Below are 24,289 nucleotides of genomic sequence, written 5' to 3' on the forward strand. Positions count from 1 at the left end.
CAGCAATTTAAACATTAAAAAAAATCCAATGACTAAATGATTTTTAAACCTTAAAAGTATTTACATAGTTTAGAAAGTTAAATAAGAGAAAATATTACTGAATTCTCTCTCCATTCTTACTTAGCAATGCATTTCAAACTGACTATTAATGACTATCAGTATATTTAGGGCCTGATTTTCAGAAGTGCTGAGCACCTGCTTCTTCCATTGGGATTCATGGGTGTTCAGCACTTCTGAAAATCTAAGGCATTATTGGCTCAATTGACAGCCCAGCTTAACAGTCCTGTTGCAATATAGATTTCTAAATTTGGTATCAGGGATAGTTTACTATTTAAAGGCAATAGGAAGCCAAATACACTTTACACTTAGCACTAGTGACCAGCAGAGTCTCTTCTCTATTTCCGATGCCCTTACCTGTGCGGATCTGTTGGTTACAGGCAGCTCCACTCCAGCCAGGTCGGCAGGACCCACAGTCATAACTGGAGAAGTTACCATTGCAGCTGCAGGTTCGGTTGAAGAAGCGTAAGGGCCACTGCTCACGGTCATCTTGGCCATCATGCATGTACTGTGGGCCATGGGGCCGTGAGTCTGCTATCACTGGTACACACTGACCCCTTCCTGAAGATGAACCACAGCGATCAGTACCAGGCCCGAACACTGGAGACAAATCCGGACAACACTCGCCACTTCTCAAGGCATCAACCGTAGCACATTGGCGAGGGAACTGAGCTCTTGCTTGGCTGAGTAGGGTAAGGAGCAATGGTGAGAAGAAGCTCAGCAGCATGGAGTACTGCATAATAATAATCCAGGAGAGGTGGCAAGAAGAAGCCAGCTGCCAGCACACTCTGTTCTCTTCTGTCTTGTGAAGCGCAAGCTACACTGAAGGAAAGAGAGAGAGGGAGGAGATAAAGTGATACAAAACTCCACACTATCCCCTCAGTCTCAGATCCTCCACTCACAGACTTGAAAGTGCTTCCCAAACCCTAATTCTCATTGCACTTCTTCCAGACAGATATTCTTTCACTATCACTAAATAATGTTAGGGACTAACACCTTCATTCCAAGCATTTCTACTGGTCTTTGACTTACCTCCACCTTTTCTGAATTAAACTGATCTACCTCTCTTGTTCTGCATTTAGTATTTCCCTGCTCTTACTGTCTCCTTCACTGAAAACTCTGCAGTTAATAAGCTACCAAACCCACTGCCTGTACCTTTTTGCTGTCTCTCTGAGCACCTCTTTGCTGAGCTTCTGTTTTGTCTCAGTGTGTTCTACAGTTGCTCCTACCCCGAACTAAACTGTTTCTGTCTGCTTGTTAATCCTGGCTCTGCCAACAGGTCTTGGCTTGGCCCGTCCCCCTCTCTCGTTCTAATCTGTTTCTACTTCAATGAGTTTCCCCAGGCTTTGAGTATTTCAACAGCATATGATTTCTTTCATGCTGATCTCCTTGTGATTTTACATGTTTTAGCAAAGGTCAGAGGCAAGTAATTGAAATCAAAACAGAGCAACAGTAGAGGCTTTTATTTTTAAGGACGGTTCTTTGAAAACAGACTATTCTTTAGACAAAAAAAATGGAGAAAGCTTATGTTTAATGATATTCCTTTAAATGCTAAGAATGACATTTTAAAGGGCAGGCCACAACAAAGGACACGGACGTTACTTACACAGCAAAAGGCTGTAATATCACACCAGCAAATAGTCCATGTTCAGCTGATCATTAACCTGCTGAGCCACCATGGTCCCACTGTAAGGAAGACAGAGCTACTTTTTCTAGTGTAATATTCCCCTTCCTGTGAAATCCAATCATTGCCACTCAATGCAGCACCATGGTCTCATCCTCAGGTTAGCTTCAGTCAAGTTGCAGGAAGTGACCCATAACTCAACCTAGCATGTCTCTGACTGTTGATGGATAAAAAACGCTCATAACTCAATTTTATGGAGTTTTGAGCAATCAGTCACAATGTATCTCATCTGTTGAAAATGAGTTATATGCTAAAGTTGCTTCAAGATCACTCCTGCCAGCATGGGACGTATCCTGAGACCCTTCTATAATATTTACTCAGTCGTTCTCAGGCAAATTTCCCATTGACCAAAACTGACTTTACTCAGTCACCTCCTCTCTCCTGAATCCCCTCCTCGCCCATCCCTATTGTCAGGAAGAGGGGAAGTTCTGACAGGAAAAGTGGCAAATGGTATCAAGATAACAGGTAACATTTTCTCGGAAACATTTCAAAGGTGGTATACCTGGTATATAGCAGAAATTGCTTCCCTATCCCTCTTTCCCTCCTGTGCATATGCATCTCTTGAGATGAGAGCTCATTTACTGAAATTATTGTTCCTACCACTGCTAGGTAAGTGTGGATAATCCCAATGGGCCTTACAACCTATGAGTCATATGACCCAGTTAAGACCCATGAACTCTGACTCAACTAACTGTGACCCTCAAGTGCTCCTCTGAATTCTGCCATTTGCAGCAGACCAGGCCCAATTAGCTGTTGGGTGCTAACATTAGAAGGGCTTCCGTTATGTTCTCTCCTTTTTCACCTTGCCCACTCCCTGTCTTCTCCCTTCTAATCTACCAGCTATTTTTTTGCAGACAATCCTGCAACTCTAACTCCTGAAATCCTAAATCTTGCTCCCCAATAAGAGTGCACAGAAGTACTACTTTAGGTATTTTGGCTGAAAGTGTCTTCCCTCTATGCTGGCAGGCACAGGGCAGAGCTTTTCTACAGCCCCTCCACATGTGGATTTTGGTTAGTGGATTTATGTCCATTTCATGCTCCCAAATCTCCCCCCCTGTGGACCTGATACAGAGATTGTAGCAGAGCTGCATTTTGTGGCACACCCAAAACACACACAGTTACCTTGATGCAGCAGCACATGCTTTATCAGCTGCCTTTTGCCTGACCTCCTGAAGGATGTTATGAAAATACATCTAGTCCTATTTGTGTTTGGATAATAATGAAAGTTGATGTTCCAGATACATTTTATCAATTATCTAGTCAATTGTCAGCTGTCTATGACCTCGTCATAGGGTATTTGCTAAGTGCCTAAATCACTTGGACTCCTAAATTGTAGAAGTGCTTTTGACAATGTTACCCTTTGACAATTACCCTAATTTACTGAAAGTTTTATTTTTAAACCCTGAGAAGCATAAGGCCATGCTAAAATAAGATTGCATATGCCTAACTTTCATAAGGAGTTATCAGTCTTGCTGTTGACACAGTGGCTAGAATGTTGTGATACTTTATAGAATACAGTTACTATCCACATATGTAATTTGAGGATTAGCATACACAGAGGGCCAGTGGGATGTTTAATTGGCAATTTGGGATCATGAATACTTGATTTGAAAGTGCAACTGTATTAACTGGATTATGCTTGTGGCACAGTCTTGAGCCTCTCAAGGTTTGAAAACCAGGAGTCAAATCCTCAATTGGTGTAAATTAAGGTAGCTCCAGTGAAACAATTGGTGCTATTATGATTTATATTAGCTAAGGCCTTAAACATACACTCTATCTCCTTTTTTGTCTTATTCTTCCAACTTAGAATACCACATCCCACCTCAAACTTTTGGGGACGTTCAAATCAGTACCTAGATTCAAATTTCACAGCTTTCCCACTCTCTGTAAGAGGCCAAGACAATAGAGAGGATCCTAGAACAATATGTTATTACCATTATGAAGTTTGAGAAAATTTGGATGTAGATCTTTAGAAAATATCAGTAAAATTTATAAAACGGATTAGTCCTTTTCTCCATTGATTTAAAGGGAAGTTTTGCCTGTCTAAAGATTGAAGAATTGGGTCTTTTAAAAAAAAATTGCCAGTCTCATAGTAGTTAGAAGCCTAAATATTTACAGAAAGAACTTGGAATGTGTAAACAAAGCAAGCAAGCAAAAATATGCACACAAAGGGCTAACAAGGAAAATCTATAAATTCATCAATGAAATCCCTGCATAGCTAGCTTATAAGATTTTTCAGGTAGCACTTTGGGGATGCTTCAATCTGATCACACAAGCAAAGCCAGAATAAAAAGTCTGTTCCTAATGAACCTATGAACTATCCCTCCAGAGCAGAAGGATGGAATCCTGTTCTTCAATATGGTATTAAGGCTCATCTAGGGTGTTGCCAGCACAGAGTTATGCCTAGTGACACCAACAGGGGGGGCCTTGGTTTACTTAGGCCTAGAGCAGCGGGGTCATCGACACTCGTGGTCTTCCACCCGCCCGAGTTACCTAGAGTTATGCCTAGTGACACCAACAAGGGGTTTAGCCAAAGTAGTATGACCCATAAAACCTGCCCGCTTGGCCTACTGCTCACGTGGAGTACCCAGTACTTCAGCTGAAGTCAGTGGAAGCTGTGGGTGCTCAGCACTTTGGAAAAATCCATCCCTAACTATTCTGTGGTAGAAAGACACGTACTAGGCCACTTCATTTTGCAAAAGAGAAGCCCAGGTTATAAGACTTTAAGGCCAAAAGTACCACTTTGATCAGCTGGTCTAACCTCCTGCATAATATGGGCCATAATATTTACTGCTAATTCCTACTTAAAGCCTATTAATTCATGATTGAACTAGCCCATGGCTTGTACACATGTATACGTTTGTGCACAACAGCTGAATGTCCATCTGTCCAAGTAGCTATTGCACCTCCTCATTCAAATCCCATGTTAGTGGGCACAAATGACTATCGAGATGTCTAACTAGTCATTTGTATATGCAGTCATTGGTGTCCCACTTGTCACAGTGCACAGTGTCCATTGACTTAAATAGGTGGTCAAGAGAATTGGGTGAAATCAAATGGAAGACTAAGGGAGATGTGGGTGCTCAACATCTTGAAAGAATAAGCTATTGTAACATCATTCAAGTGTAGGAATACACTTGGGGCATGCACTTGTGCATGTATTTTCACATTTGGACTTTGGGCCTCAATTCAAAAGTAGCTGACTCCTCCTTTACAAGCATATTGTCATTGGAGTCATCATTGATTGTTTCTCCTGTTTCAGTGTCTTCGCTGCTCTCAGTTGCAATAGATGGAAAAAAGGGTAGCGGAGGTGATCCAAGTTGTTTAGCTGGAGTTTTATGTGTGGTCCTTAAGGAACACATTAATCAAATTTTTCCTCATAAAGTTAACATACAAAGTGTCACTCATGTTCAAACCCGGGACATAATTTTTTATCATTGTCTTCATTAATCAGAAGCCCATGGGTAAGTCTCTGGGAGCATGAGCATCCTAGGCTGATTCAGAGGCTGCTACTGCATTAAATAAGAGAGGAGGGGAAAGAGGTGGAATGGTGCGACTTCTTCCTGTGGTTACATGGCAATTCACCCCAGGAAAAAGTACATGGCATTGGTGTTGCCTTGTCACCCTATATAAGGGTTTTTGCTGGTAAGAGGGCAGCCCTGGTTTATGCCAGTCCAGATCAGCATAGAAACCTTCTGGTTGCATGCCTGTTGCTCCTGTATGGCTGTGATGCAGCCTCCCAAACCACCAGCTATGGTGCCTTCAGACCTAGTGCTGCTCATTTTTTGGGATATAGAGTTTCTGGCTTGGGGCATCTGGTGGGAAGCTTGGGCAATTTGGGGCCCTTTTTCTTTTTATGCTTTTTATTTTTCTTTTAAAAGTATTTTAAAGGAAATCCTGGTGACTGTACGAAGTTTAAAAAACATTAACCTAGAATAAGGTCTCTGATTGTAACAACTTTAGTTTTGGTCAAATATTTGGATGTAAATAACTTGAAAATGGTTCCTTCAGTATTTAAAGTACAATATGTATTAGTGGAGGCCAAGGAGCTTTACTTTCAGGAAGCAGTGTAATATTCTCAGGAAGGCTGAACAAACTATGTCTCAGATGTCTGGAGAGGGGAGGGTGGCATTCAGTACTTTCCCCAGTACCTTTTTGGTTTAGAGACGTAGTTGAATCTACATATTTTTATTTTTTTTTAAATTTTTGTTTACCTGCTTTCTTGCCAGGCCTGGAACTGAAAGTGATGAAATATCACGAGCAAGGCTGTGTCTCCAAGAATCAAACCTATTTTTTCAGACTAAATTTGTATACTGCAGGATGGAAAAACTTCTGTGTGTTTGTGAAATGAACCAGACTTCAGAACAATTTGATAATCTCCTATTACCAAAGCTTACCATGATTAATGACCCATCTGCTCCTGAAGCAATGAAAGGCCATTTCCAGAAACAGCATTGCTTTTGAGTTTCAAAAGAAGCAGTTTCCTGAAATGCTGATACTGGGATTTAAGGCACAGACAAGCCAGTGACAGCCATAAGAGGTTTTCAAATGACTTTAATGTGTCATATGCATTTACAAATATGTTTCGGGCTCCCATCTTGACAGCCCCAATATTTTAAAAGCTCATAACACTCTTTTATTCTCTCAGTTTCCACTTTTTTCTTTAGGTACTTTTGAAGGCATTGCACATGAACTGTGGAAACCAAGACAAAAAATTGACACCTCTGGCTATTCACAACACAGAAGGAGTTTTTCGCATGCAACACAATGGCTTGTATTCATCGATGCCAGTACTTGACAGCATAATTATATAATCTCCTGTCACATGCTTCTATGCCATTAGGGAAATATGCTTGTCACTGAGGTTCTGGATCCTGTGATTTTGTTGTTGTTGTTTGATTTTATAAAAATTGGCACTTCTTCCCTGATGTGAAGCTATTTGCTAGAGTGCTGCTTCTGATTCACTTTACTTCCATCTTTCCTTTTCTGCTTCTTTTGACCTCATTCCTCCTTCTGCTTGTATTTTCAGTACTCTATCTTCATATTCTAAAGTCTTTCTCTGTGTTCCTCAAGATCATAAGACCTTTCTTTTGAACCCAGGTTGTTTCTCCACTTTCTATCTCTGAAAGGCTCCAGAAACTCTTCTTTTTGCTTCCAAACCATATTGGGTGTATGTTTAACTGCCCATTCTGAATCTTTATCCCGCCTTTCACTCCTGTAGACCTGGGACCTCAGGCTCCCTCCTTCCCTAAACAGGGCCTGATTCTCATCTCATTAACACCATAGTTAAGAGTGACAGCTGAAATAAGAGTTACAGGACCAGATCCTCAGCCCATGTCCACTGAAATCAGTGGACCTATACCAATGTACATCAGTTGAAGATTTGGCCCATGGTGTATAAAACCAATATAAATTAGATCATTAAGAGGCTGTAAAAGGGTCCAAAACTCCAATACCAAGCATAGACAGAGGAGGCAGAAGAGCCTCTCCTGCTTACAAGCAAGCAACTTGATAACACCCCATAGAGATGCCAGAGCTGCCAATCATATAGCCAGGCACCCACAGCTGCAACCGATAAAGAAAACAAGACCTGCTCTACAGCAGGGGTTAGAAGAGGGGTTAGAAAGACCTGAGATAGCAAAGGGGTGACAGCCCTGCACCAGTCAGGCTCCATGACATTACTTCATGCACCTCGTCTTTTTAATATCCTGGGACCAGCATGGCTACAACAACTCTGCATCCAAGAAGACAGCAAGCCCTAAAATTGAACAGCTGACAGATTTAATTGGAAGTGAAGGTCCAGGAACTGACCTGAGAACAAAGTAGGGCCAGTCAGGAGAAGCAGAGGCCCCTTGAAAGACCACATCAGGAGACACTGTCTCTGTTGGAGCCCCTTGTTAACTTGGTTGTGTCTCTTCAGAAGCTCTTCTCTCCCAACCTCTTTCTCTCAGCTCCAGGATCATCCCCCTCTACCAGCCTAAAACTTGCTGTTCTTCTTCTTGTCAGCAACATGTACCTGTGCTAACATACAACACCATGTCAGTGCCACCCATTCATAAACAGTCATTTCTTGAAGAATCAGGATGCAGCTACAGAGTGTGAAATTCCATCATATAATGTCACTGCCCAATGACATAAGCTTGATATGTCTAGAATTTGGGAATTGAAACTAGGATTTTCAAAGGGCCCTACGGGAGTTGGGTGTCCAATTCCCGTTGACTTTCAGTGGATACTTGGCTCCTAATTCCTTTGAAAATTCCTGCCTCCCAGAAGCCTTTGCACAAGCTTCAGTTCTTGGAAATAAGTTAATAATCTATACAGTCTGAACGGAGATGTAATTCACATAGCTATTCAGTTAGAATATGAGAACATCCATCCCAGAATACATGAAAAGGCATATGATTGTAAGGCTATATTCCCATGTCTTTTTTGTTGCTGTGAAGCTGTAGCCTAAAGGCTCATTAAAGGTCATCATCAGGAAATGGATCTTTATTAGCTCTACTTGTGCTGAGTAGTTAGTGAAACAAATTTGCCCCTGCAGGCAGATCATCTTTTTAGTCTTCACTAATTCTAGTGGGCTGGGTCTTAATTATACATATGTATCCCTTTTTACTTTACACTGCTGTATATTTTTAACTTCTTTGGCATTTCTTGTTCACTTTATTTGGTATTTTTCAAACCAAAGCAGTGAACAAGAAATACAGAACAGTGTGCATCTCCTTTTACTGTAAAATGTGCAAGCATATGTAGAAAGTGCATACAAAATATATAGTTTACTTCATTTTTCTTTTTCTAGCACCTACTAAGCAATACATAGTTAAAACAACAATCTTTAGGACTAGAAAGACTGCTGCAGAGATTGCTCTTGAAACATGGACAGCTCATGTAAACACTGGAGTCTCATTAGCAGACCCTGTGAATGCAGAAACACTCCAAGTCATTATAACAAGTGATGAAATGTCATAGAAATAAAAACACCAACATTAATAAGGATTACAAAACTAAAACTCTGTTCCTTGCTTTGAAAATATAACACATGGAAAAGTCACTGCTGCTACTCTGAAACCTGTCAGAAACTGGTTATTCAGTTCAGCACACACAATGGTGTTGATACATGATGTTTCAGACCTTATCAACGTTAAATACCCCAAACACAAAGCTGTGTACTCACAACTGGGTTATAAAAGTCTCATTTCTCAATAGTGCACACATCGAAAGCCCATGCTTTTGGCAAACCTACTTCCTACTAAATTGGTGAGTGCAGCTGCACCCTTTCCACGATCATGATCCATAAAATATCTAATTTGCTTTAATTTTAAAGTGAGGGGACCAGTCTCAGATAATGTAAATTGGCAAAGATCCATTGACTTCAATAAGAGATGGAGTTCCCACTGGAGCTATGGTGCTTTACACTTTATGAAGATCTGGGTTATTAAAATCTAGGTTAATCTTTTGAGTTGTTCTGATTTAAACAACAGGTTCATTTATTCTGCTGAAAAAAAGTAATATATAAAAATAGCTTCTTTTCCAGAAATTTCAATAATTTCCAACTTTATTGTTTATTATGTGTTATTATACATCATCATTGTCTTTCCCCTTTATTGTGGGGGGAAAGTCGAAATAAAGAACTCCACCTCTCAATGCTATCACGCAGAATCAGAAATACCAGTCCTAAGTTTAAGAACAAAAAAGCTCTCCTGTCCACAATGCTTTTGCTCACTTTCTAGGGTGGATCTTTTTTTAAAGGTTTTTATATTGCGCCATGTTTCCCCCTCTCCTTGGGTTGGTATTCTCACTTAGGCTGAGTAGCTCCTTGCTCCGTAATGCTTCAGCGGGACTACTTAGCTATGGTACTATTCAACATGAATAAGAGGATCTGAATCTGGACCAGTGTAAATTTAACTAGCACTGGTCAGTCACTTCTGTATTCAATGAAATCTCCTTCCAGACATACAGCAGCATTGATTGTTGGCTTTTCCCCATCAAACTGATTTTAAACTCTGACCTAATTCTTCTCACACTGAAGGGGATGATAAAATTCCTGTTAACTTCAGTGGGAGCAGAATGCCCCCTCAAATAATAAAAAACCAAGAAAAAGATAAAAATGTCTTACTTTTGTATACTCCAGTAGAAGAGGTACTAAATTAAATGGACTTCAGTTTTTAAACAATAGCTAATTAATAATCTCATTTTGTTTTATTTACAGTACTGAACTACCAGAATTCAACTGGAAAGGGTGCAGATATAACAGTACAAAACAAGCAATTTTCAGTCAATCTTTATACAATGTGTCTGATACTGCTTCCATTGGGAATTTGGGCTCTTGTTTTTAAGTTTGTATAATACTGATGTCTTGTCAGTAAATAATTACCCAAAGTTTCTCTTGTTTTTGAAGAAATATTATTTTAAAACCATTCAAATTGTGTGTCATGAGGTTGAGTACGATCTAGAGCAGGGGTAGGCAATCTATGGCACACGTGCCGAAGGCAGCATGCGAGCTGATTTTCAGTGGCACTCACACTGCCCAGGTCCTGGCCACCAGTCTGGGGGGCTCTGCATTTTAATTTAATTTTAAATGAAGTTTCTTAAACATTTTAAAAGCTTAATTTACTTTACATACAACAATAGTTTAGTTATATATTATAGACTTATAGACCTTCTAAAAATGTTAAAATGTATTACCTGCACACAAAACCTTAAATTAGAATGAATAAATAAAGACTCGACACACTACTTCTGAAAGGTTACCAACCCCTGATCTAGAGACAACATTGTTCCCAGGACAACTTCTGCAAGGTTAAATGCAGGAACTTTGGTTAAAGAGTTCACCTTCTCCACCGATAAAGACTGCAATCACTTAAACGAGTTTATTACTTTCACCAAGTGCTGTGTTAGTGCCTTGAGATAGATCTGGATCTTCAGAATGATGCAATATAGGTGACAAATGGTTGTTTACAGAGGGCTGAGTGAGATCTAGAAGAATGTAGCAGATAGGTGTAAATTAAGTGGCACTTGTCTAGAAGTTTGAAATGGCTCCAAAACAACAGATGTCTCCATTGCCTCTGAATGGTATTTGCACATTGCGAGAGAGTAGTGTTTTACACAAATACTTAACTTACATAAGCACAAACATTGGCTAGAGCGTCCACAGCATAAAAAGGGAACTTTTCTTATGAACTGACAGAAAGCTTCAGACAATGTGCATGGAGTCACGAATTTCAATTGTAAGTGACTGTTGATGGAATGTGACTTCATTTGCAACACACGATAAAGGAAGCAAAAGCTGCCATAGATCAACTAGGCACACTTATAGTAAATCTGGCTCTTTGTTATGTGCATGTATGGCAGGGGAGAGAGGTGAATGGCACTTCTCCAGGAAGCAGCAAAGACAGCAGGGCAGCATGCACTTCCCACACTTTCTGGAGTGCTGAGAGGAAGGGCTTGGCTAACTTGCCACATGCTCATTGGTCCCAAAGTAGCAATTCACATGGACACAAGGGACCCTGCACATATGGGGTGGAACAACAGGTAGTACAGGCAACTCCTATTTGGAACTGTAGAAGGTGCATCACAGAGCACAATGTGCCTTACTCTAACCTACAGTGTCCTAGGGCAAACTTCTTTCCACTCCACCCACAACAAGGCATATATCAAAAGGCCAGAATTTTTATATAGGGGTGTGTGTGTGTTAGTGTCTTTTGGGTTTGATCCTGCACCACTGTAATCAGCTTTCCCAATTCCTTTTGAGGTGTTGCTATTTAGCTATTCATTCTTATAAAGGCACAGTGTTTCAAACTCTAATTGAAATCAGTGGGAATTGTTGTGCTCAGCAATTCTGAAAATTTCACAAGTCTTTCATCACATCGAGGTTAGATACTATGTTTAAAACTTTGGAGCCCACCCATGGAAATTACCTCCCAAATGACATCTGCAGTGTATCCATATCTTCAACTCGTACATTAGTAATATTCTAACAAATCTACAAACAAATAATAGTCTGTTTCCCTTATAAAACTGATAATATCCTAGTATCATATTTAAAACTAAAGGTATTAAATCAAACAATGTAAGCATATGTATTTCAATTCTTTCACTTACTGAATTTTCCAATTACTGACTATGTATTTTTACTATACTGCTTTGGTCATCTTTAAAAACAAAATATATATTTTTAAATAAAGTTTTAACTCATCTTCCATTTTGCAGATAGTTAATGATGGCAACACAATGAAACATTTGTGAACAGAAACAATCATCATTTTCTCAAGAAATCTTAAACCAGCTGAGGATTTAAGTACATGGAAAAGATGAGGCAGAACACACTTAGCTGTGCCTACTGTGTATTCTAGAAAGTCTGATAAGATGCAGCCAAATACTAGGGTGCTCTCACTTTTTGGCAAATTGTGACAATGCATTTTGACTTCACTACAAATACTGTCCTCCAAAAGCCGTGAATATTGGTCTCTTCTCGAAAGTCACAGATTGCCTCCAAATACCATGAAAAGCATGGTTGTCAAATAGTTGTCATATCCTGAGAGACTTATTGGCATGTCACAATCACCCTCTAAGATTCCATATAATTATCACTGTTCACTTGAAGCTTTTATGATAACTTTTGGAGAATGTGACTGGAATAGGAGCTCACTTCATTCTTATACATGACTGATGTTTTCTGATTAATGTAGTGTTCAGGTTTTGTTCCATTTTGCTGAAATAAATGTACTCTTCATATAAAGTATGACCACCTTAAAAATTTCACCAAAAAGTCAAATACAGTAACAGTTAAAGCCATAATTCTCCTACCATTCAGCTCATTATGGGTTTCATTATTGACTTTGATAGGAGCAGAATAAGCCATGAGTAGCTACTTTTATTTAATTCATTTAATTGTTATTTACTTAATAGTAGTTAACACAATTTTCAGATTTAAGTGTTGGAACTTTTCATCACTTTTTGAAAAAAGTCAGTGAACTTGGATGAATTTCTTATTTCATTTTAAAGTTTATTTATCCTTGTTATATATACACTTTGCTTAAGTAAACTACTTTGATGTCTGACATCGGATTGCCAGTCTATTTTGAACATGTATCATATTGGTTTCTTTCAGGATGGTGCTGAGATCAGCCATCCTCCACAGGAAAATATGCATGCTGAAATTCAAATGTATAAGAAGTCTTCATGCAACAACCTAGGAAATATGTACTGGTGAAGTAAGGAAGGCAAACAGAGAGGCGAAAATGTTCACATGCAACACAAAATAGTTGGTCCCCAACCAAAATTAAAAATTATCCTTTATTTTCCAAAATATTAACAATAGTAATAAATTTGAGTCACCTTAAAGACAAAAGGAAAATAGATCTTGTCTTACTGTCCTGAAGATATCAGCATCTATAAGAGAATAAGTAAATGGGATTTCCTCATATGCATGACTTGAAAGAGCTATACACCAGATTAAAGAAAATATGGTCAATGACCAAGATACTCTTACCCATTGATTAGAATATACTATGAACAAACTGTACTATTAAAAGGATATTTAATAGAGTGAGGGCTTAAGGGTTCATTGACCTTCTGCTGGTGCTTTGTAGAGGGGTGAATTTCATCCATTGTGGATTTGAAAGAAAGAGAACAGAAAACTAGATTTGTGTCTTTTATGGACTTCTATGTGAGTCCTTGTTTGTTCTGCTATCAAGTCTTATCCTGTACAGGAATTATTGACTTGGAAAGTGTAATGAAGTTAAATGTTGTTTAGCTTATTTCTTTAAAAGGAAAAATAAACAACACATTTTACCAAAATGTCAGTGTAATCTTGCCACTTTTTCAAGGGGTCAAAGAAACAACAAATGAAAGCTCTCATTGAGAAGGACAGACTGGTAAAACAAGCTGTAAATAAATCATTTATCCAAGCTTTCAAATTTTCACCCAGTCAGTTTCTTTTAAAGCACAAAATAAAAACCCTGATCTTGCATATCCTTCCAATTAATGGCTATCATGGCAAAATACAGTACTTAGAGAAACAAATGCATTACTTTAAGTACAAAAGTGACAGCAATATCAGTTGTCTTTTGCCTGATATTCACACAGAAGAAAGTTCTCCTTACCTTCTATGACTATAGAATTTCCTAAATACAGTGAAGCCAATGCAGATCTGCTGCAAGTGAGGCAAGCAGCATTTAAGGCCTATGGGGGGGTGGTCCTCATCTCATGTGCAACAGTTGGTCTAGATTTTTAGTCCACAAGTGCTAAAACAGGAAAAATTGTTTCATTAACCTTAACTGTTTGCTGAAACAACACCATTGATTGGATTAGCAGAAGGACCTCTGCAAGGCCCTGGGCATGTTTTACATGGACACATAGTAGCTATATCTGACCTTCTAAAGAAACACAGATAGAAACAGTACAACCAAAACATCAGTAGGATCTCAGCAAGCAGTTTAGAGAGGTAAAACATATGGGGGCTGTCCTTTACCAGTCCCAACACTAGAACTTGTTTCTATATTTAGTCTGAAAGAGCCACAGGGTACGTCTACACCCAAGCTTTACGTGTAATTTCCAGATCACATAGATGTACATGCACTAACTTTGACTGAGCTAGCACTTTAAAAATAATGTAGCCACAGCAGCATGATGGGCTAGCCTGTCTTGCTTCCCACGCCACCACAGCTAAATTGGTATTTTTAGCACACTAGCTCGATCCAAGATAGTGCACATACATCTATCCAAACTGGAAATTATACCTCCAACTCAAGCATAAACATACCCTAAATCTGTCAACCTTCTATGCATGTTGCTAAAAGCATCTATGTCCTCAGGTGTTTTACTGCTTTCTTGCTTTTTTCTTCTTCTTCTTGAGAGGGAATCACACATTTTACAGAGGAGGAAAGTGAGAGACACAGAGAATTAACTGACTTGTTTGAGTTCACATAGCTGGTCAGTACCAGAGCAAAGAATAGGAACCAGATCTCCTGACTCCAGCTTTAGGGGTGCTGTGTTGGTGAGTATCTGCGTGTCTGTTGTGGGGACAGTTTGTCAGTTTGACTGTGTGCATGATTGTTTGAAAACTGTGAATTGGGAATGCTTTGTTCCAGGTGGGCCTTGAGTAGGCCTGTTATAAAAAGGAAGTCAGCTGCAAACCAGCTGAGCAGTGAACAGCGGAGAGGCTAACAGAGGGAGTTTGCCTGAAGAGAGCCCACTGAGGCATTCAACTTGCAGGCTTCTCTGAGTAGTTGATGCAACAGCTGAGGAAGCTCTAAGAAGGAAGGTGATATGGATGGTGAGCGATCAGCTCTTGTGACTTGCACAGGATGTGCCATGTTTGTCTTTCTTCCACAGGACAGAAGCAACTTTGTCTGTACAAAGTGCAAGCTGGTCTCCATATTGGAAGAGAAGGTTCAAGGTCTGGAGAAACAAGTATCAACCCTACATTGCATAAGGAAAAAAGAAGATTTCTTGGACAGATGTCAGGATATGCTTTTATGCGCACAACATTCTGAAGAATCAGAGCAGGCTGCGCAGCGGGGACAGAAGGACAGTCAAGAAAATTGGCAGCATGTGACCTCCAGAAGAAGAAATAGGAGAGTCCATGTACCAGCAGTGCAGATACAGGCGAGTAACTGTTTTCATGTTCTCTCCACAGGTACTAATGCAGAGAGTGGACTAGATGATACATCTGAGGGAAGGGAGCAAAAGGAGACTCCACTGATTGAAAGGCATGAGATGCACTGTCCTAGGGATGGAGGAGGAGGAGGCGGGTAGTGGTAGTTGGGGGCTCCCTCCTCAGGTGGACTGAGTCATCTATCTGCCGTCCCAACTGGGAAAACCGAGAAGTGTGCCAGGAGCTAGGATTCACGGTGTGACGGAGAGACTGCCAAGACTTATTAAGCCTTCGGATCAATACCCCTTCCTGCTTCTCCACTTCAACACCAATGATACTGCCAAGAATGACCTTGAGCGGATAACTGTAGACTATGTGACTCTGGGAAGAAGGATAAAGGAGTTTGAGGCGCAAGTGGTGTTCTCGTCCATCCTCCCTGTGGAAGGAAAAGGCCCGGGTAGAGACTGTCGAATCATGGAAGTCAATGAATGGCTATGCAGGTGGTGTCGGAGAGAAGACTTTGGATTCTTTGACCTTGGGATGGTGTTCCAAGAAGGAGGAGTGCTAGGCAGAGATGGGCTCCACCTAACGAAGAGAGGGAAGAGCATCTTCACAAGCAGGCTGGCTAACCTAGTGAGGAGGGCTTTAAACTAGGTTCACCGGGGGAAGGAGATCAAAGCCCTGAGGTAAGCGGGGAACTGGGATACCAGGAAGATGCACGAGCAGGAGAGCGCAAGAGGGGAGGACTCCTGCCTCATACTGAGAAAGCAGGATGATCAGTGACTTATCTTAAGTGCCTATACACAAATGCAAGAAGCCTGGGAAACAAGCAGAGAGAACTGGAAGTCCTGGCACACTCAAGGAATTATGATGTGATTGGAATAACAGAGACTTGGTGGGATAACTCACATGACTGGAGTACTGTCATGGATGGATATAAACTGTTCAGGAAGGACAGGCAGGGCAGAAAAGGTGGGGGAGTTGCATTGTATGTAAGAGAGCAGTATGACTGCTCAGAGCTCCGGTATGAAACTGCAGAAAAACCTGAGTCTCTGGATTAAGTTAAGAAGTGTGAGCAAGAAGGGTGATGTCATGGTGGGAGTCTACTATAGACCACCAGACCAGGGTGATGAGGTGGACGAGGCTTTCTTCCGGCAACTAAAAGAAGTTACTAGATCACAGGCCCTGGTTCTCATGGGAGACTTCAATCACCCTGATATCTGCTGGGGGACCAATACAGCGGTGCACAGACAATCCAGGAAGTTTTTGGAAAGCGTAGGGGACAATTTCCTAGTGCAAGTGTTGGAGGAAAGAACTAGGGGCAGAGCTCTTCTTGACCTGCTGCTTAATAACAGGGAAGAATTAGTAGGGGAAGCAAAAGTGGATGGGAACCTGGGAGGCAGTGGCCATGAGATGGCCAAGTTCAGGATCCTGACACAAGGAAGAAAGGAGAGCAGCAAAATACAGACCCTGGACTTCAGAAAAGCATACTTTGACTCCCTCAGGGAACTGATGGGTAGGATCCCCTGGGAGAATAACATGAAGGGAAATGAGTCCAAGAGAGCTCGCCAGGGCCACCCAGAGGATTCAGGGGGCCTGGGGCAAAGCAATTTCAGGGGACCCGTCCATAAAACAAAATTACAATACTATATTCTCGTGGGGGTCCCTGCGGGGCCCGGCGAAAATTGCCCCACTTGTTCCCCCCCCCTCCCCATGGGCGGTCCTGGGAAAAATAAACCTTCTGCATCTCGGCACAAATCCAGTTTTGAGAAAACTTCTTTACAAGGTATCACTGGTTCTCAGCATCAGCTAGTGCTAAAAGGCACTAAAGCTCATTAAAAGGGTTGGACAAATATGTGCCATCAAAACTGTTTCTGGATTGAAAACTAGGGGTTTTTAAAAAGCAGAAAAAAATCACAGACAACATCTGCTTTCCTTCAAAATTTGTTGTGGTTGTTTTAATTGAAAAGCTGAAATCAGTCTGCCATAACCTGGGGTTTCTGGGGTTTCTGGGGTTTCAGAAGTGTGTGGCCAAATATCTGCTGCTTGCTGTGTTTGATTGTTTAAAGAAACAATAAAAAAATTCTGCTTAAAAAAAAATCCAAAACTTTTTGAACCACCTCAGCTTGTGACCAAACGCTTGAGCCCATCCAGTCAGAGATTTTCCCAGGTTTCTGATACTCTGCTGGCTTCATTGACTCATATCTGTCTCCATAACTTTGGGTTCATTTATGTTAGAATATAAGAACAGTTATACTGGGTCAAACCAAAGGTCCATCCAGCCCAGTATCTGTCTACCGACAATGGCCAATGCCAAGTGCCCCAGAGGGAGTAAACCTAACAAGTAATGATCAAGTGATCTCTCTCCTGCCATCCATCTCTACCCTCTGACAAACAGAGGCTAGAGACACCATTCCTTACCCATCCTGGCTAATAGCCATTAATGGACTTAACCTCCATGCATTTATCTGTTTCCTAGAGACTGGCTCCATCGGGTCCCTCACAAACTGGAGACAGTTACTGTGGGCTTGTCTTTAGTATATCTTATGTACATACGCCACAAACTGAGCATTTGAGCTTGTTCCAAATCTGGGATGAGCCTATGTTGTGAAAACTGAAATGCTCAAAATAGCACAGGCATGTGAATGGACATAGGGTGTTAAAATTAAATTACCCCAGGGGTTCTCAAACTGGGGGTTGGGACCCCTCAGGGGGTCACGAGGTTATTACTGGGGGGCCGTGAGCTGTCAGCCTCCACCTCAAACCCTGCTTTGCCTGCATCATTTATAATAGTGTTAAATATATAAAAAAGTGTTTTTAATTTATAAGGGGGGTCACACTCACAGGTTTGCTATGTGAAAGGGCTCACCAGTACAAAAGTTTGAGAACCACTGAATTAACCCCTCTGGAGCCTCAGAAAATATAGGGGGGTGGTTTCCTTGGTAGGGTTGGGAAGGAGGTAGGTGATGTAGGATATTGCTCTTCTCATGTGATCCCTCCCACAGTGACTAATTTTAAATGAAGCTACCCTCCCTGACATGAATCTCCCTATGGCACTGAAATTAAATATAGACTATAATTTGGTATTTGAGAAGTGAAAGGGATGGTAGCTCTAATGGAAAAGCTAACAGCTTGGCTCTTCTGCAAGCCTCAAACTGCTGAATGAGCTTTAGGGTAGGGAAGGCTGTGCCTCCCAAACAGCCTGGCCCTGCCCCCTATCTGACCCCCATCCACTTCCTGCCCCCGACTGCCCACCCCCCTCAGAATCCCTGACCCATCCTGCTCCTTGCCCCCTCACCGTCCCCCAGAGACCCACCACCCTGGGACCCCACCCCTGCTCCCTGTCCCCTGACTGCCCCAACCCATATCACCCCCTCACTGAGTCCTGACAGACCCCCAGAACGCCCACGATCCAACCCTCCCGTTCTCTGTCCACGACTGCTCCCTCAACCTCTGCCCCCTCCCTGTCCCTGGGACTCCCTGCCCCTTAGCCAACCCCCCCCCCCCAGCCCTGGCCCCTTACCCCTGGCTCCCCTCTCACCTGGAGCCTCAGCACATCCAGGAACTTCGCTCGACAGGAGCAGCGTGTCTCCGGCGGGGCCTGAGCTCTGCCCCGCTCACAGCTGCATGGTCAGGGGGCAGGGCCCGAGCCCCTCCCCACTCAGAGCCACGTGGTCAGGGGGCAGGGCTGGGAGCCCCACGCTGAGCTCAGCTCCCTCCGAGTGGGGCTCTGAGTGGGGTGGGGCTCAGGGGCCCCACCGGAGACACGCTGCAGCTGTCCGGGATGCTGCTGGATGGGCTGAGGCTCCGAGAGAGGGGAGGGGAAGAGACGGGGCCCCCCGCCCCGGACGGCCCTGGAGCTGGCTGTATTTTAAAGACTCCTTATTGAAGTTGCAGGAACAAACCAGCCCGATGTGTAGAAAGAATAGTAAATATGGCAGGTGACCAGCTTGGCTTAACAGTGAAATCCTTGCTGATCTTAAACACAAAAAATAAGCTTACAAGAAGTGGAAGATTGGACAAATGACCAGGGAGGAGTATAGAAATATTGCTCAGGCATGCAGGAGTGAAATCAGGAAGGCCAAATCACACTTGGAGTTGCAGCAAGCAAGAGATGTTAAGAGTAACAAGAAGGGTTTCTTCAGGTATGTTAGCAACAAGGTGGTTGTCAAGGAAAGTGTGGGCCCCTTACTGAATGAGGGAGGCAACCTAGTGACAGAGGATGTGGAAAAAGTTAATGTACTCAATGCTTTTTTTGCCTCTGTCTTCACGAACAAGGTCAGCTCCCAGACTTCTGCACTGGGCAGCACAGCATGGGGAGGAAGTGACCAACTCACTGTGGAGAAAGAAGTGGTTCAGGACTATTTAGAAAAGCTGGATGAGCACAAGTCCATGGGGCTGAATGCGCTGCATCCGAGGGAGCTAAAGGAGTTGGCGGATGTGACTGCAGAGCCATTGGCCATTATCTTTGAAAACTCATGGCAATCGGGGGAGGTCCCGGATGACTGGAAAAAGGCTAATGTAGTGCCCATCTTTAAAAAAGGGAAGAAGGAGGATTTGGGGAACTACAGGCCAGTCAGCCTCACCTCAGTCCCTGGAAAAGTCATGGAGCAGGTCCTCAAGGAATCAATTTTGAAGCACTTAGAGGAGAGGAAAGTGATCAGGAACAGTCAGCATGGATTCACCAAGGGCAAGTCATGCCTGACTAACCTAATTACCTTCTATGATGAGATAACTGGCTCTGAGGATGAGGGAAACGCAGTGGACGTGTTATTCCTTGACTTTAGCAAAGGTTTTGATATGGTCTTCCACAGTATTCTTGCTGGCAAGTTAAAGAAGTATGGACTGGATGAATGGACTATAAAGTGGATAGAAAGCTGGCTAGATCGTCGGGCTCAGTGGGTTGTGATCAATGGCTCCATGTCTAGTTGGCAGCCAGTATCAAGCGGAGTGCCTCAAGGGTCAGTCCTGGGGTGAGTTTTGTTCAATATCTTCATTAACGATCTGAAGGATGGCATGGACTGCACCCTCAGCAAGTTTGCAGATGACACTAAACTGGGAGGAGTGATAGATACACTGGAGGGTAGGGATAGGATACACAGAGACCTAGACAAATTAGAGGATTGGGCCAAAAGAAATCAGATGAGATTCAACAAGGACAAGTGCAGAGTCCTGCACTTAGGACGGAAGAATCCCATGCACTGCTACAGACTAGGGACCGAATGGCTAGGCAGCAGTTCTGCAGAGAAGGACCTAGAGGTTACAGTGGATGAGAAGCTGGATATGAGTCAGCAGTGTGCCCTTGTTGCCAAGAAGGCTAATGGCATTTGGGGCTGTATACGTAGGGGCATTGCCAGCAGTTCGAGGGATGTGATCATTCCCCTCTATTCGACATTGGTGAGGCCTCATCGGGAGTACTGTGTCCAGTTTTGGGCTCCACACTACAAGAAGGATGTGGAAAAATTGGAAAGAGTCCAGCAGAAGGCAACAAAAATGATTGCGGGGCTGGAGCACATGACTTATGGGGAGAGGCTGAGGGAACTGGGATTGTTTAGAATGCAGAAAAGAAGAATGAGGGGGGATTTGATAGCTGCTTTCAACTACCTGAAAGGGGGTTCCAAAGACGATGGATCTAGACTGTTCTCAGTGGTAGCAGATGACAGAACAAGGAGTAATGGTCTCAAGTTGCAGAGGGGGAGGTTTAGGTTGGATATTAGGAAAAACATTTTCACTAGGAGGGTGGTGAAGCACTGGAATGGGTTACCTAGGGAGGTGGAGGAATCTCCTTCCTTAGAGGTTTTTAAGGTCAGGCTTGCCAAAGCCCTGGCTGGTATGATTTAGTTGGGAATTGGTCCTGCTTTGAGCAGGGGGTTGGACTAGATGACCTCCTGAGGTCCGTTCCAACCCTGATATTCTATGATTCTATGACTCCTGTCTAGCCCCATCTAATAGACCCTGTTGTTCATTTTTTGACTATTAAAAAAAAAGTCTGCAATTCAATCCAGAAGCAAATTCCTTTGGACAATTCTTAGTTTTGTTCTGAGTCATATGCAACATATTAACTATTACAAAGGATCCAAGTGAAAAGGGGTGACCTTTTGGGCCTTATCTCATAATTCTAATGCAAACAAAACATTCATTGACTTCAGTGCATAGTATTAACGTAAGGCAGAAGCAAAAATGAGATAATTTCAATGGATTTATTATATCATTTACAAATAATTTAAGACTGTCTTTTCAATGTGTCTAACTCCTCAGGCAGGGACTTTAAGACTGGGCCTTGTCTACACTGGCACGTTTCTGCGCAGTAAAGCAGCTTTCTGCATTGTAACTCTTGAGGTGCACACACTGCCAAGCCACTTTGTGCACAGAAACTGTGCAGTTGCAATGATGTAAAAAAAAGCACCCCAGACGAGAGGCATACAGCTTTCTGCACTGGGGTTACAGTGCGTGGTGCCATTGTAGACACCCTAGTTGATTACAGCACTTTGATTGGCCTCTGGGAGGTGTCCCACAATGCCTGTTCTTGCCTCTCTGATCATCAGTTTGAACTCTACTGCCCTGTCTCTACTCTACCATCATCCCCCATCCCATAAATTCCTTTGGAATTCTGAAAGTCCCTTTCCTGTTTGCTTGGTGATGCATGCAGTGGTCTCAGCGCATCTTTCCAGGTGGCCATGCCTGCTCCATGCAGCAGGTGATCCCCCACTTGAAGCAATGCCGAGCTGCTGGACCTCATCAGTGTCCGAATTAGCTGGGGGTTCGTTCAAGCTTGGTATTGAGTGAGGAAGAGACAGGCAGGACCAGGGTAACACTGAAAAGCCAAGTGGCTGCGTTTATTTAGGGGATAATTACAACTTGGGCCGGGGGAGCAGGCAACTTTGGCTGGGATGGTATCAAAAGTACAACCACACCACAAAACACAGTAATAATATACTTTATACTGCTCACCACACCACACCAAATAGGCAGACACACCAATCACACAAGGTGGGAATCGGGTTCGTCAGAGCGATGCCCGGTGCTACACAGAGAAAGAGACCCACAGGCCACTGCCTCAGCCACCCTTGCTTTCACACAGAGGGTAAACCCAGAGTGTGGTGCGGCTGCAGCTGGGCAGATTCCACTCACTCAGACCGCGGGGACAGGGACCCCTTGGTCAGCTAATCTCCAGGTGGAGACAGCTCCCAGATTCATTCACTCCAGACAAAGACAGAGCAGCGATTCAAACACATAAAACAGTTTGCAATTAACAATTCGATAACAAGTAGAACAATTATACAAGCTAGCTAAGCAATTGTGCAATTCTGAGCTCACTAATACAATCCTGAGTAGATATTTGGTACCAAGTTAGGGAGGGGAACAAATAAGAGGCTAGATAAGCTAACTGTCAGATATCAAAAAGCAAATACCGCACTCCAGGCGCAGCTGACCAGCAGAGCAGACACCAGAAGCATGACGAGCTGATGGAAATAGATCCAAAACGATAAATCCAAAGCGATAACAAATCCAAAACGACACGACACGAGCTAGCTATAACGGGAGGAGACCCTGGCTGAAAGGTTGATCAGGCCCTTCAGCTGACACGCGGATACTCCACCCTACGAGCTAGCTATACCGGGAGGAGACCCTGGCCAAAAGGTTGATCAGGCCCTTCAGCTATCACGCGGACACTCCACCAAAAAAGACGATGGTCAAGACAAGATTTTCTGGGGGGAAACCTAGTTTTATAGAAAGGGTCTCACTCCCTAGTGTCAGCATCTGATGGCTCCCTGGTCCCTCCTCCCTTCAGGCTTCAAGCTGTTGCCACCCCACGTCGGAAGGATTTGCACACAGCACACTGGAGTATCTGGGCAGAATTAGGTCTCTGTATACAGTATTCTGGAGTTGCTGGGCAGAACTAGCCTGACCTCCAGACGACCGGGCCCAAAAAGAGCGGGAAACATGCACACAGCACCAAAATGTTGCACACGACATCACAAGTTGCTGGGCAGGATCAGGTCTCTGCACACGGCACTAGCCCGACCCTTAGATGACCCAGCAGGAGAGAGGAGAAAAACAGGAACACAGGAGAGCTGGGCAGGATTGAATCTCTGCCCTCTCCTATGCAACAAGAACCTGGTCCAAGATGGAGGCTGCCTTGTCCTTTTAACAGGACAAGATGGCCGTGGACCGACAATTGGCCATACAGAGCCATAACCATATATCGGATTGCGACAATCAGCATTTGGGGAGAGAAGGCTGTCTAGTCCCAGCTGTGTTCCAGCCATAGGAATTATGATACCTACGGACAGATTTCACGATGTATGACAGAAAAGGCCATGACTGGGGACACACTGCAGTGCAGGGTCAAAGTGAAGGAGCTGCAGAATACCTACCACAAGGTGCAGGATGCAAACTGCCACTCCGGTGCTGTGCCCATGAGCTGCCAGTTCTACAAAGAGCTAGACATGCTATTCAGTGGTGACCCCAACGCCACTGCAAAGGCCACTGTGGATACTTGGGTGACTCTCGTGCCAGTCGAGACTGGACCAAGCCAGGAGGAGGGAATCTTGAATGAGGATGTGGAGGGGGAGGGGGACCCAGAGGCAGAGGATGACTTGGAGGTCAGACATGCATGTAGCCAGGAGCTCTTTTTTACCCCAGAGGAGGCCAGCCAGCCTCAGCTGTTGGATCTTGGCAAAGCGCAGAACAGGAGAGGAGGTCCCTGGTAAATGGATTTGATTTGGGGAAATCGCTGAAGCAAGTTGTTGGGAGCAGGAGGGTTGCAGAAAGCAGGCTTGTGTCTGTATGAAGCGCATCCACCACATGCGTAGTTTTGGTGGCAGAACAGGGTGTTGATTGACTCCCTCACTTCACAGGAATCTGCCTCAGATCTCTAGGAAACTCTCATGGAGATATTGGGCAATCTGCTGCCGCAGGGTCTTTGGCAGAGCTGTTTTGTTTCTTGCCCT

At 43.2% G+C, this 24,289-nt stretch overlaps 1 protein-coding gene and 1 long non-coding RNA gene across 13 annotated transcripts in view; one reads left to right on the plus strand and one right to left on the minus strand.

The window, feature by feature from the left end:
* LOC120407940 overlaps positions 1 to 13,320 on the plus strand; it is a 79,802-nt gene extending 66,482 nt beyond the window's left edge. Inside the window, exon 3 of the long non-coding RNA XR_005600344.1 lies at positions 12,849 to 13,320. This is a non-coding gene — a long non-coding RNA (uncharacterized LOC120407940). The remainder of the gene's footprint in view (positions 1 to 12,848) is intronic.
* Positions 1 to 24,289, minus strand: part of TYRP1 (tyrosinase related protein 1) — a 201,386-nt gene that overhangs the window by 11,932 nt on the left and 165,165 nt on the right. For 4 of the 12 annotated variants that reach the window (XM_039544310.1, XM_039544314.1, XM_039544312.1 and 1 more), the window contains one exon: positions 415 to 874. In XM_039544310.1, coding sequence (XP_039400244.1) covers positions 415 to 874 — 460 coding nt within the window. The other 8 variants (XM_039544317.1, XM_039544318.1, XM_039544316.1 and 5 more) reach the window with 8 other exon arrangements.

Source organism: Mauremys reevesii, linkage group 6 (assembly GCF_016161935.1).
Source record: "Mauremys reevesii isolate NIE-2019 linkage group 6, ASM1616193v1, whole genome shotgun sequence".
Taxonomy (NCBI): domain Eukaryota; kingdom Metazoa; phylum Chordata; order Testudines; family Geoemydidae; genus Mauremys; species Mauremys reevesii.